Source organism: Carcharhinus amblyrhynchos, unplaced genomic scaffold, assembly GCF_965287045.1.
Source record: "Carcharhinus amblyrhynchos unplaced genomic scaffold, sCarAmb.v2.hapA chromosome_1232, whole genome shotgun sequence".
Lineage (NCBI taxonomy): Eukaryota > Metazoa > Chordata > Chondrichthyes > Carcharhiniformes > Carcharhinidae > Carcharhinus > Carcharhinus amblyrhynchos.
In genome coordinates, this window is record NW_027650972.1 from 10,001 (window position 1) to 22,475 (window position 12,475).

Here is a 12,475-nt window from a genome sequence, read left to right on the forward strand (position 1 = left end):
CAAAGGCAAAACCCCCTCCGAAAGTTTATTTATTGGTGTCAGAAGTAGGTTTACATTAACACTGCAATGAAGTTACTGTGCAAATCCCCTAGTCACACCACACTCCAGCACCTGTTCACCGAGGGAGAATTCAGCACGGCCAATGCACTGTAACCAGCACATCCTTCCGACAGGGCAGGAGATGGCCATTCAGCCCATTGAGTCCGTCCCGACCACAATCCCACCCAGTCCCATCGCAGTAACCCCAGATATTTACCCTGCTAATCCCCCCAACCCACACACCCAGAGGCACCAAGGGGCAATTTACCACAGCCAATCCACCTAACCCGCACATCTTTCGGACTGTGGGAGGAAACCCACGCAGACACGGGGAGAATGTGCAGTCTCCACACAGACGGTGACCCGAGGCTGGGGATCGAACCCGGGTCCCTGGGGCTGTGAGGCAGCAGTGCTGACCCTCTGTGCCTCTCCTGGCGGGTCACACAGCTTAGCAGCACAGGTTAAAGTCGGGAGCAGTAATTAAAGCGTACTTTTAACACCAGCTCCATCAAAGGTGATTAATATTTACTCAAAGCTTCCCAGCAAAGGCAGCGTCACGGGCGGCATTCCCAAACTGGGAAAGGAAGGATGGCAAAGGGATGAGCTGAGATTCCCCGGATAGTCCTATCAGGAGTTTTTTTAGTGCCTTTTCACTGGCCGTTACTCCTGGTCTGACTGTCCTGAGGGAGGGAAAGGATGAGTAGCTGCAGGCTGTGGGTAAAGTGCCTCTTTATTAGTGACATGGAGGAGGTCACTGCGGGTTTGTCTATCTGAGGCAGTTTGGAGGTTGGAGTTCCTGACTCTCTCCCACAGCTCCCAGTCACTGCAGCCTCTGGAACCTCAGGACCCCGGCCAGCTGGGGCTGAAGAATTTGATCTTTCTCTCTCTCGCCCACTTTGCGAAGACGCTTTTCTCGGTGATGAATCGGTGTCCCCCGTACTTGGCATTTTCGTGCAGGTAATACTCGGCACATTCCTGCTGTCCACCGGGCTCGTAGTAATGGTACGGAACATTCCGGTGACCCTCAGTGCTGTAGGGAGGGACAATCTCACTCAGTACCAGGATGTTACAGAGACCAAAAAATCCAAAACCAAACGCGGGCAAACTGGAAATCCAGTCCAACACTCCACTGCAGCACCGAGGGAGTGCCGCACTGTCAGAGGGTCAGTGCTGAGGGAGTGCCGCACTGTCAGAGGGTCAGTGCTGAGGGAGTGCTGCACTGTCAGAGGGTCAGTGCTGAGGGAGTGCCGCACTGTCAGAGGGTCAGTGCTGAGGGAGTGCTGCACTGTCAGAGGGTCAGTGCTGAGGGAGCGCCGCACTGTCAGAGGGTCAGTACTGAGGGAGTGCTGCACTGTCAGAGGGTCAGTACTGAGGGAGCGCCGCACTGTCAGAGGATCAGTGCTGAGGGAGTGCTGCACTGTCAGAGGGTCAGTACTGAGGGAGTGCCGCACTGTCAGAGGGTCAGTACTGAGGGAGTGCCGCACTGTCAGACGGTCTGCTGGGTGTCGGGGTGCTGTGGATGTCGGGGGTGTTTGTGTCATGATGCTGTGGGGGGGCTGCGGGTTTTGGGGTGCTGCGGGGATGCTATCGGGGCTGGTACCTGCAGTAAGTCTCGTTGATCATTCCGTACACATGGATCCGGCTGCAAACCTCCATTCCCAGGATAAAGGTGAACCAGCCAGTGCTGAGATAGGAACCAGACAGGACTCTGTTCGAGAGAGAGGGAGAGAGAGTGGGGGGGAGGGGGGGGCCACAGGCAGAGACAGAGAGAGAGAATTGTTAGAATTACAGGAACATTTGGAATGCTGTAATCTTGGTGACAAAATCCCATCCACTGGCCCTGGGCCAGAGAATCACTCACATGTGGGAGCCCAGAGCTGTGTGATCACAGGATCCTGGAGCCGCGTGATCACAGGATCCCGGAGACGCGTGATCACAGGATCCCGGAGACGCGTGATCACAGGATCCCAGAGACGCGTGATCACAGGATCCCGGAGACGCGTGATCACAGGATCCCGGAGACGCGTGATCACAGGATCCCGGAGACGCGTGATCACAGGATCCCGGAGATGCGTGATCACAGGATCCCGGAGCCACGTGATCACAGGATCCCGGAGCCAGTTATCAGTCTTCAGGCACAGGAGAAAACTCAGTTTCCAGTTAATTTATTAATGTCACAAGTAAGGCTAACATTAACACTGCAATGAAGTTACTGTGAAAATTCCTCTGGTCGCCACACTCCAGCACCTGTTCAGGTTACACTGAGGGAGAATTTAGCACGGCCGATGCACACTAACAGCACCGTCTTTCTGACTGTGGGAGGAAACCCACGCAGACACGGGGAGAATGTGCAGACTCCACACAGTGACCCGAGCTGGGAATCGAACCCAGGTCTCTGGCGCTGTGAGGCAGCTGTGCTAACCCGCTGTGCCACTATGCTGCCTCAAGGAGATTATTATTAGGTTGGCAGTTTTGGGAGCAGCTATTTCTGGAGACTGTATCTCTGTCACTGATTCGGATTTCTATCCCTCAATCCCTAATGAGTTTATCAGATTGGAAATGATGAAAAGACGGATAGATTTCCACAATGTCTATCCGATCTTCCTGATGTGTTTTCACTCCCAGTCCTGTCCTGGAGATACAGCTTTCACTCACGCTGACTGCAGAACAACCCAGATATCCTGTTCCTGGGAACATTCCCAGATCCCTATCCCAGATTCCGGATTGTTCTTACCTGTCCTTTCCTGTCTCCTTTTTAAACGTACTGTCACAGTATCTCATCTGTTCCTCGGTCAGAGTGTAGAGTTTGGCAGACGGGAAGCGATTCTGAACTGTCCTCAGCATGTTGTAGACCAGCCCCTTCCCGTCACTCCGCATGTTCCGCTGAGGACCCCAGAAGATGTAGATGGAGGTGTTGAGGTGGGAGGTGAAGGATTCCTGTCGGAGGAGCCAGGGGGTGCTGGTGTGAGATACCACCCTCACGGTGGTCCTGCTCCCAACATCTGCCTCGTACCCCTCGGTAGGGGCTGTGTTCATCCTCAGCACGCACTCTGATTGGTCAATCTCGGGTCCCAGGCCGGTGCCCAACATCTGGCCAGAACTGGAGACAATGCTGCACTGCTGGCACCGGAGCGCCAGGGGCTGCAGACAGACACACAGCTCAGTACCCACACCCGGCTCAGTACCCACACCCGGCTCAGTACCCACACCCGGCTCAGTACCCACACACACAGCTCAGTACCCACACCCGGCTCAGTACCCACACACCCGGCTCAGTACCCACACCCGGCTCAGTACCCACACACCCGGCTCAGTACCCACACCCGGCTCAGTACCCACACCCGGCTCAGTACCCACACCCGGCTCAGTACCCACACACACAGCTCAGTACCCACACCCGGCTCAGTACCCACACACCCGGCTCAGTACCCACACACACAGCTCAGTACCCACACACACAGCTCAGTACCCACACACACAGCTCAGTACTCACACACAGCTCAGTACCCACACACACAGCTCAGTACTCACACACACACGACTCAGTACCCACACACACACAGCTCAGTACCCACACACACAGCTCAGTACCCACACCCGGCTCAGTACCCACACACCCGGCTCAGTACCCACACACCCGGCTCAGTACCCACACACCCGGCTCAGTACCCACACACACGGCTCAGTACCCACACCCGGCTCAGTACCCACACACACGGCTCAGTACCCACACACCCGGCTCAGTATCCACACACACACGGCTCAGTACCCACACACACAGCTCAGTACCCACACACACAGCTCAGTATCCACACACACAGCTCAGTACCCACACACACAGCTCAGTATCCACACACACAGCTCAGTACCCACACACACAGCTCAGTACCCACACACACAGCTCAGTACCCACACACACAGCTCAGTACCCACACACACAGCTCAGTACCCACACACGGCTCAGTACTCACACACCCGGCTCAGTACCCACACACACACAGCTCAGTATCCACACACACAGCTCAGTACCCACACACAGCTCAGTACCCACACACACACAGCTCAGTACCCACACACACAGCTCAGTACCCACACACACACAGCTCAGTATCCACACACACAGCTCAGTACCCACACACACAGCTCAGTGTTCCTTCATCCCACACTCCACCTCCCCCCTCCCCCCCATCACTGTGTGTGGGTCAGAATCACAGCATCGTTCCCCACTGCAAGGAGGTGGTCACTGAGGGTCAGTGCTGAGGGAGTGCCGCACTGTCAGAGGGTCAGTGCTGAGGGAGTGCCGCACTGTCAGAGGGTCAGTGCTGAGGGAGTGCCGCACTGTCAGAGGGTCAGTGCTGAGGGAGTGCCGCACTGTCAGAGGGTCAGTGCTGAGGGAGTGCCGCACTGTCAGAGGGTCAGTGCTGAGGGAGTGCCGCACTGTCAGAGGGTCAGTGCTGAGGGAGTGCCGCACTGTCAGAGGGTCAGTGCTGAGGGAGTGCCGCACTGTCAGAGGGTCAGTGCTGAGGGAGTGCCGCACTGTCAGAGGGTCAGTGCTGAGGGAGTGCCGCACTGTCAGAGGGTCAGTGCTGAGGGAGTGCCGCACTGTCAGAGGGTCAGTGCTGAGGGAGTGCCGCACTGTCAGAGGGTCAGTGCTGAGGGAGTGCCGCACTGTCAGAGGGTCAGTGCTGAGGGAGTGCCGCACTGTCAGTGGGTCAGTGTTGAGGGAGTGCCGCACTGTCAGTGGGTCAGTGCTGAGGGAGCGCCGCACTGTCAGAGGGTCAGTGCTGAGGGAGTGCCGCACTGTCAGAGGGTCAGTGTTGAGGGAGTGCCGCACTGTCAGTGGGTCACTGCTGAGGGAGTGCCGCACTGTCAGAGGGTCAGTGCTGAGGGAGTGCCGCACTGTCAGAGGGTCAGTGCTGAGGGAGTGCCGCACTGTCAGAGGGTCAGTGCTGAGGGAGTGCCGCACTGTCAGAGGGTCAGTGCTGAGGGAGTGCCGCACTGTCAGAGGGTCAGTGCAGAGGGAGCGCCGCACTGTCAGTGGGTCAGTGTTGAGGGAGCGCCGCACTGTCAGTGGGTCAGTGCTGAGGGAGCGCCGCACTGTCAGAGGGTCAGTGCTGAGGGAGTGCCGCACTGTCAGAGGGTCAGTGTTGAGGGAGTGCCGCACTGTCAGTGGGTCACTGCTGAGGGAGTGCCGCACTGTCAGAGGGTCAGTGCTGAGGGAGTGCCGCACTGTCAGAGGGTCAGTGCTGAGGGAGTGCCGCACTGTCAGAGGGTCAGTGCTGAGGGAATGCCGCACTGTCAGTGGGTCAGTACTGAGGGAGCGTCGCACTGTCAGAGGGTCAGTGTTGAGGGAGTGCCGCACTGTCAGAGGGTCAGTACTGAGGGAGTGCCGCACTGTCAGAGGGTCAGTGTTGAGGGAGTGCCGCACTGTCAGTGGGTCAGTGCTGAGGGAGTGCCGCACTCTCAGAGGGTCAGTGTTGAGGGAGTGCCGCACTGTCAGAGGGTCAGTACTGAGGGAGTGCCGCACTGTCAGAGGGTCAGTGTTGAGGGAGCGCCGCACTGTCAGAGGGTCAGTACTGAGGGAGTGCCGCACTGTCAGAGGGTCAGTGTTGAGGGAGCGCCGCACTGTCAGAGGGTCAGTACTGAGGGAGTGCCGCACTGTCAGAGGGTCAGTACTGAGGGAGTGCCGCACTGTCAGAGGGTCAGTGCTGAGGGAGTGCCACACTGTCAGAGGGTCAGTACTGAGGGAGTGCCGCACTGTCAGAGGGTCCAGGCTGAGGGAGTGCCGCACTGTCAGAGGGTCAGTGCTGAGGGAGCGCCGCACTGTCAGTGGGTCAGTGCTGAGGGAGTGCCGCACTGTCAGAGGGTCAGTGCTGAGGGAGTGCCGCACTGTCAGATGTGCCCCTGGCCAGTAGGTGAAGGATCACATGGCAGAGTTGGAGTGGAGGGGAGCTCTCTTTGGAATTTTGGCCAATATCTCTCCATGAATCTGCATCACAGAAACACGTTTTCTGGTCACCATCACATTGCTGTTAGTGGGATCTTGCTGTGCTCTTGAATTCTGACATTCCAACCCTGACTTCACTTCAATGGTTGGAAAACACTCAAGCACATTCTGAAGAAGTGAAAGGCAGTATATAAATGCAGTGTGGTTAACGCTCCCAGGTGGATGTGGGCTGCTGCTTCACCTGGGTACTTACCTGTTGCTGTGCCAGGCTAAGGTAACCCGGCAGAACCCGGGAGTCCCGAACAAACAGACCGAGGAAATGGTTCCGGCTGCCCCCCCGGTCCCCAGACAGCTGCGAGAGGATTATGGGATAAGGGGATTGGTGAATGTAGTGTACCACGGCAACAATAAACGTCACTCCTCCAATCAGAGCTACCGCCACCAGGATGTTGAGCTGTATCAAAACACAAAGGGGTGAAAGGTCACATCCTGAACCAGGCGGACAACACTGAGTTCAGACATCAGCAGAACCCCCAGACCCTGTGAGAGACTGGAGGAGGTTACAGAGATAGGGAGGGGTGTAGGGGATGGAGGAGGTTACAGAGATAGGGAGGGGTGTAGGGGATGGAGGAGGTTACAGAGATAGGGAGGGGTGTAGGGGATGGAGGAGGTTACAGAGATAGGGAGGGGTGTAGGGGATGGAGGAGGTTACAGAGATAGGGAGGGGTGTAGGAGCTGGAGGGGGTTACAGAGATAGGGAGGGGTGTAGGAGCTGGAGGAGGTTACAGAGATAGGGAGGGGTGTAGGGGATGGAGGAGGTTACAGAGATAGGGAGGGGTATAGGGGATGGAGGTGTTTAGAATAGGGAGGGTTTTTAGGGACTGGAGGGGGTTATAGAGATACAGAGGGAGTGTAGGAGATGGAGGAGGTTACAGAGATAAGGAAGGGTTGTAGGGGATGGTGGAGGTGACTGAGGTATAGAGGTTTGTAATGGCTGGAGGAAGTTTTAGAGATAGGGAAGATTGTAGCAGCTGGAGGTGGTTACAGAGATAGAGAGGGGCTTCCACTGCCACAGTGAAACCAAAACTCCTGCTTACAAACTACAGACAAAAATATACATTTCCTACAAGGGGGCACAAGTTCAAGGTAAAGGGGGGAAGTTTCAGTGGGGGGAGTGTTTTTTTACACAGAGGGTGGGGGTTGTAGGGGATGGAGGTGTTTAGGATAGTGTGGGCTGTAGAGACTGGAGGAGTTTACATCGATAGGGATGTGTGTAAAGGCAGGAGGGGATATAGAGATGTCATGGTTCTGCCTGGTAACAGAGTAACAAGAATTTAACAAAACATGATATGATCTGTCCAATAATGGGTCAAAATGGTTTTCCCAGTAACAAGATTAGCAGGCATCTAGAGAGAAGCAGGTGTAAATCATCCCATTAGTAGGGAACAGCTTACCTAGATGACTGAGATATGAGTGGGGGGCATCCAATGCTCATTTCTATAGTCCAAGAATTTGAGATGTAGACAGCCAAATCCACAGAATGAAGAATCAAAAAGAACAAATTCTATAATTGCCAACACTCTCGGAAGAAGGCAGGCTGGTTTACATCTAGCAGCTGAGAGGTCAGTTCGTATCTAATAGCCCGAGAGGCAAATCCACAACTTAGTCAGGAGACAAGGTCTGTATCTAAATCTTAGAGCCAAGGTGGTGTAGGAACCTTCATGAAGGTGTTTAAGTATCTTCACCAGACTAGGAAAAGATACTTTCCAGACTTGATCCTCAGCTTTGTACTGTGCGTAACTATAAGCTGAATCTGACTTATGGATTAATTTAATTTAGATGTTGTTTGGGAACAGAAAAGTCTTAAGGAGTTAAGGGATCATAGATATATTTTGGAACAAGTGGATAATTTCTACATAAGCAGCGTGTGTGTGTGTTCAATGATTCGTATACTTAATAGTCTTAGAATACTGTTATAATTCAGATCAGAAACTCCAGAGTGTTTTAAAAAGTCCGCCCGGATCATAAGTTTTGCAATTTGAATTTGGCTTGGGCAAGCATGAGATGTTTCACTTCAAGTACAATTCAAATGACCTTTTATCAAACAAAGGTTATTTAAGGATACAGTTAACATGCATCGAAAGAAAATTAGCAATAACTTTTGCCAATTACAAACAACAATCATGATATTGTAAAAACCTTAACAACTAAACACCGTTCCAACTAAACAAATCCCTTAAACCCTTGCCACAGGTTTTGCACGGAGAATACAAATGCTGACATGATGCTGGAATTTTGGTCTTTGGTTGGGTGCTGCAGTCCTCCTGATACACACACAGACAAGCTTGAAGTCAGAACAGCTTCCCAAAAACCAGGAAGAGCTAGCAAACCATCAACAACAGAACTTTCAAACCAAGTGGCCTTGCTTCCAACTAACCAGCAGAATTTCCAATAGCAGGGAGAGAGAGAAACACTGCTTTCAGTCTGATGTTTAAACACCTTCCAAACTAAAACTGAAAGTAAATGCTTGGATTCCTCTGTGGGGGAACCACCTGACTTTAATCTCCCCACAACATTCAATAAACATTGAAGCAGCAATATAAAGACATCTAAACTGGCTTTCACTGCCACTGTGAAACCAAAACTCCTGCTTACAAACTACAGACAAAAATATACATTTCCTACAAAGAGGCACAAGTTCAGGGTAAGGGGGGGGGATGTTTCAGCGAGGGGAGTGTTTTTTTACACAGAGGGTGGGGGGGGACCTGGAATGTACTGCCAAGTGAGGTGGGTGAGGTGGACACATTAACCACGTTTAAGATGTATCTGGATAGACACAGGAACAGAGGGGGAAATAGAGGGGTACAGCTAGATAGGACAATGTGACTAGTACAGGCTCGGTGGGCCGAAGGGCCTGTTCCTGTGTTGTACTTTTTAAAGGTACACTCACACCACAATGCTGTGGTTCTGTTCATGTTTATTTGTCTCTCCTTTAATTTAATAAATAGTTTTTAACAAATTGTCATACGCCAACTGGACTGGTGCTTTTCACTGGGCTTTCAATCTCACTCCTCATAATCTCATGAACCAGTGTCTCAAATCAGCACCTCCTCACAGCTAACATCAGTGTGGTTCATTGCAGAAGGGCAGGGTTTTACAGAGATAGGGCGGGGTGTAGGGACTGGAGGAGGTTACAGAGATAGGGAGGGGGTGTATGGGCTGGAGGAGGTTACAGAGATAGGGAGGGGGTGTAGGGGCTGGAGGAGGTTACAGAGATAGGGAGGGGATGTATGGGCTGGAGGAGGTTACAGAGATAGGGAGGGGGTGTAGGGGCTGGAGGAGGTTACAGAGATAGGGAGAGGATGTAGGGACTGGAGGAGGTTACAGAGATAGGGAGGGGATGTATGGGCTGGAGGAGGTTACAGAGATAGGGAGGGGGTGTATGGGCTGGAGGAGGTTACAGAGATAGGGAGGGGGTGTAGGGGCTGGAGGAGGTTACAGAGATAGGGAGGGGATGTATGGGCTGGAGGAGGTTACAGAGATAGGGAGGGGGTGTAGGGACTGGAGGAGGTTACAGAGATAGGGAGGGGATGTAGGGACTGGAGGAGGTTACAGAGATAGGGAGGGGATGTAGGAACTGGAGGAGGTTACAGAGATAGGGAGGGTGTAAGGTCAGGAGGATGTTATAGAGATAGGGAGGGGTGTAGGGTTGAAGTTGATGGGGTGAAGTTGGCAGAGGTGAGTTGGGGGTTGGGAGCTGAAGTGGGGAGATGGTGATGGGATGAGGGGGCAAGATGATTGTGGGGGAGAGGTGGAGCGTGTGGGTGATGGGGTGAGGGACTGGTGCGGGGTGAAGGGGGTTGTAGTATGGGTGGGTGGTGAGGGTGCAGGGAGGGTGAGTTAGGAAGTATTTCTCTCTGTATTGTTGGTTAGGTGATTACAGACACATGAAACATTTGATTAAATACCAGCACATTAGCTGCAGCCTGTGTATTAGCCAAAGGACTGGGACACGGGGGTTAAAGCAGCAAAATAAACAAATATCCCCATTTAACCCATCAGCTTTTCACATTGTAATTGTTGAGCATGGGATGAAGGCAGATTCTGATGGCACTGACTGTCTCCTGCCCTCTCACTGTAATTCACCTCGATAGAAAGGGAAGAAAGGAAAGATGCTTTTACCTTTCTCTGTGCATAAATCATCCTCAAGCCTTCTGCAACGCAGTGTGTTCGGAGAGTGGGGAGGTGGAGGCGAGCGTGTGATTGGAGCACTGGGACCATTGTCAGTGCAGGCAGACATCAGCACAATGTCAGGGCATCATTCTCATACTGAAACTGTGACTGGCCTTCCTCTCTCTCTGTGCCTCGCTCCCTCGAGCAGCTTCTCTCTCTCCCCCTCCTCCTCTTCCTCCTCTCTCAATCACGTGGCAGTGGTGGTGGGGGGGGGGGAGGTCAGTTCCAGTTTGATGAGCTCCAGCCGCCTCTACCAGTTGTATAAGATGGGTACTGAGCTAGCTGTGTGTGTGTGTGAAAGTGTGAGTGTGTGAGCGTGTGTGAAAGTGTGAGTGTGTGAGTGTGTGTGAAAGTGTGAGTGTGTATGTGAGAGAGTGTGTGTGAGAGTGTGTGTGTGTGAGAGTGTGTGTGTGTGTGAGAGTGCAAGTGTGTGTGTGAGAGTGTGTGAGCGTATGTGTGTGAAAGTGTGAGTGTGTGTGTATGTGAGTGTGAGAGGGTGTGTGTGAGAGTGTGTGAGAGTGCGAGTGTGTGTGTGAGCGTGTGTGTGTGTGTGTGCGCGTGTGTGTGTATGTTTGAGTGTGAGTGTGAGTGAGTGTGAGTGTGAGTGAGTGTGAGAGTGTGTGTGTGTATGTTTGAGTGTGTGTGAGTGTGTGTGAGTGTGTGTGTGTGTGAGTGTGAGTGTGTTACACTGGACAAGGCAGGCAGCAGCCCTGTCACTTCCCCTGTTTTAAGATGTTGTTGATATTGAGGAGATCACATTCCTTATTCCCTAAAACATCCCCTGCAATGGCTGGTTTATTTCAGATCTAAAATCTCTGCTGAATAAACTCTCAATCAGCTGCATCTGGGATATATATATTATCATCAGTTACTGTCTCCCATGATCAAAATTTATTTTATTAAAATTTATTTTTACTCATGCCTCAACTAGGCTTACATTAACACCACAATGAAGTTACTGTGTAAGTCCCCTAGTTGCCACACTCCGGCACCTGTTCGGGTACACTGAGGGAGAACTTAACACGGCCAATGCACCCTAACCAGCACTGTTTCACTCACTGTCGCTGGCAGTACATTCCCCACACTCACAACCCTCCATCCCCAAATCATAAAATCCCGCAGGAGGCCACTCAGCCCATCGAGTCTACACTGACCACAATCCCACCCAGGCCCTATCCCCACAACCCCATGCATTTTCCCTAGCAGGTCCCCCTTGACACCAAGGAGCAATTTAACGTGGCCAATCCACCTAACCCACACATCTTTTGGACAGGGGGAGGAAACCGGAGCACCTGGAGGAAACCCACACGGACATGGGGAGAATGTGCAAACACCACACAGACAGTGACCCAAGCTGGGAATTGAACCCAGGTCCCTGGCGCTGTGAGGCAGCAGTGCTAACCACTGTGCCACCGGTCCTAAATCTTTTCCAATTCATCTCCCATCCCTGTCCCCCACTCAAGGCCTTCAATCACTGGGGGTGGTCTGTTTATCTCTCCTTCTCCTGTTCCTTTATCATTTATCGGATTACTCCACTAATCTCCAAGTAGAAGGAGTTCCACCTTGTCAATTCTATTCTCATTCCAGGCCTCATTCTCCTGAGTCTTCTGTCTTAATCCCTTCGTGGGACATGGGTGTCACTGGCTGGACCAGTATTTATTGCCCATCCCTAGTTGCCTGAGGGCTGTTGAGAGTCAACCCCATTGCTGTGGCTCTGGAGTCACATGTAGGCCAGACCGGGGTAAGGACGGCAGATTTCCTTCCCTAAAGGACATTAGTGACCCAGATGGGTCTTTTCATCCTTCGACAATGGGTCATCAGTAGATTTTATTCCAGATATTTGTTGTTGAATTCTAATTCCATCATCTGCCGTGGCGGGATTCAAATCCGGGTCCCCAGAACATGAGCTGAGTTTCTGGATTAATAATCTAGTGATAATGTCACCAGGCTGTCCCCTCCCTGCCTTCTCACCTCGGGGTCCTGTGACAGCATTGGTCGGGTACTGCTCCTCTCTGACTGTGTTGCCACTTGAGTTTTGTACACATTCACAATCATGTCTTAGTTCCCCAAACCCTTCCTGTAATCCCCAATACTCTATCCTATTTGCTTTTTAGTTTCTCGCTTGCTCGACGAGTTGCTTTAATGTCTTGTTAAGCTTTCCTCTCTCCGCTCCACACTGTATAATGTGTCACTGTTAATCTGCCATTTTCTTTATTCTTTTATGGGGTGTGGGTGTCACTGGCAAAGCCAGTTTCC

The 12,475-nt window shown here is 52.4% G+C and overlaps 1 protein-coding gene across 1 annotated transcript in view; it reads right to left on the reverse strand.

Annotated features, from left to right (window-relative positions):
• LOC145340637 (alpha-N-acetylgalactosaminide alpha-2,6-sialyltransferase 3-like) overlaps nucleotides 1-10,375 on the reverse strand; it is a 10,492-nt gene extending 117 nt beyond the window's left edge. Inside the window, exons 1-5 of the mRNA XM_080185104.1 lie at nucleotides 10,169-10,375; nucleotides 6,240-6,440; nucleotides 2,774-3,180; nucleotides 1,640-1,747; nucleotides 1-1,069 (exon numbers count right to left, since the gene is read on the reverse strand). The exon at nucleotides 1-1,069 is cut by the window's left edge and continues 117 nt beyond it. Coding sequence (XP_080041230.1) covers nucleotides 880-1,069; nucleotides 1,640-1,747; nucleotides 2,774-3,180; nucleotides 6,240-6,440; nucleotides 10,169-10,267 — 1,005 coding nt within the window. The 5' untranslated portion in view covers nucleotides 10,268-10,375 and the 3' untranslated portion in view covers nucleotides 1-879. The remainder of the gene's footprint in view (nucleotides 1,070-1,639; nucleotides 1,748-2,773; nucleotides 3,181-6,239; nucleotides 6,441-10,168) is intronic.
• Between the last annotated feature and the right edge of the window lie 2,100 nt (nucleotides 10,376-12,475).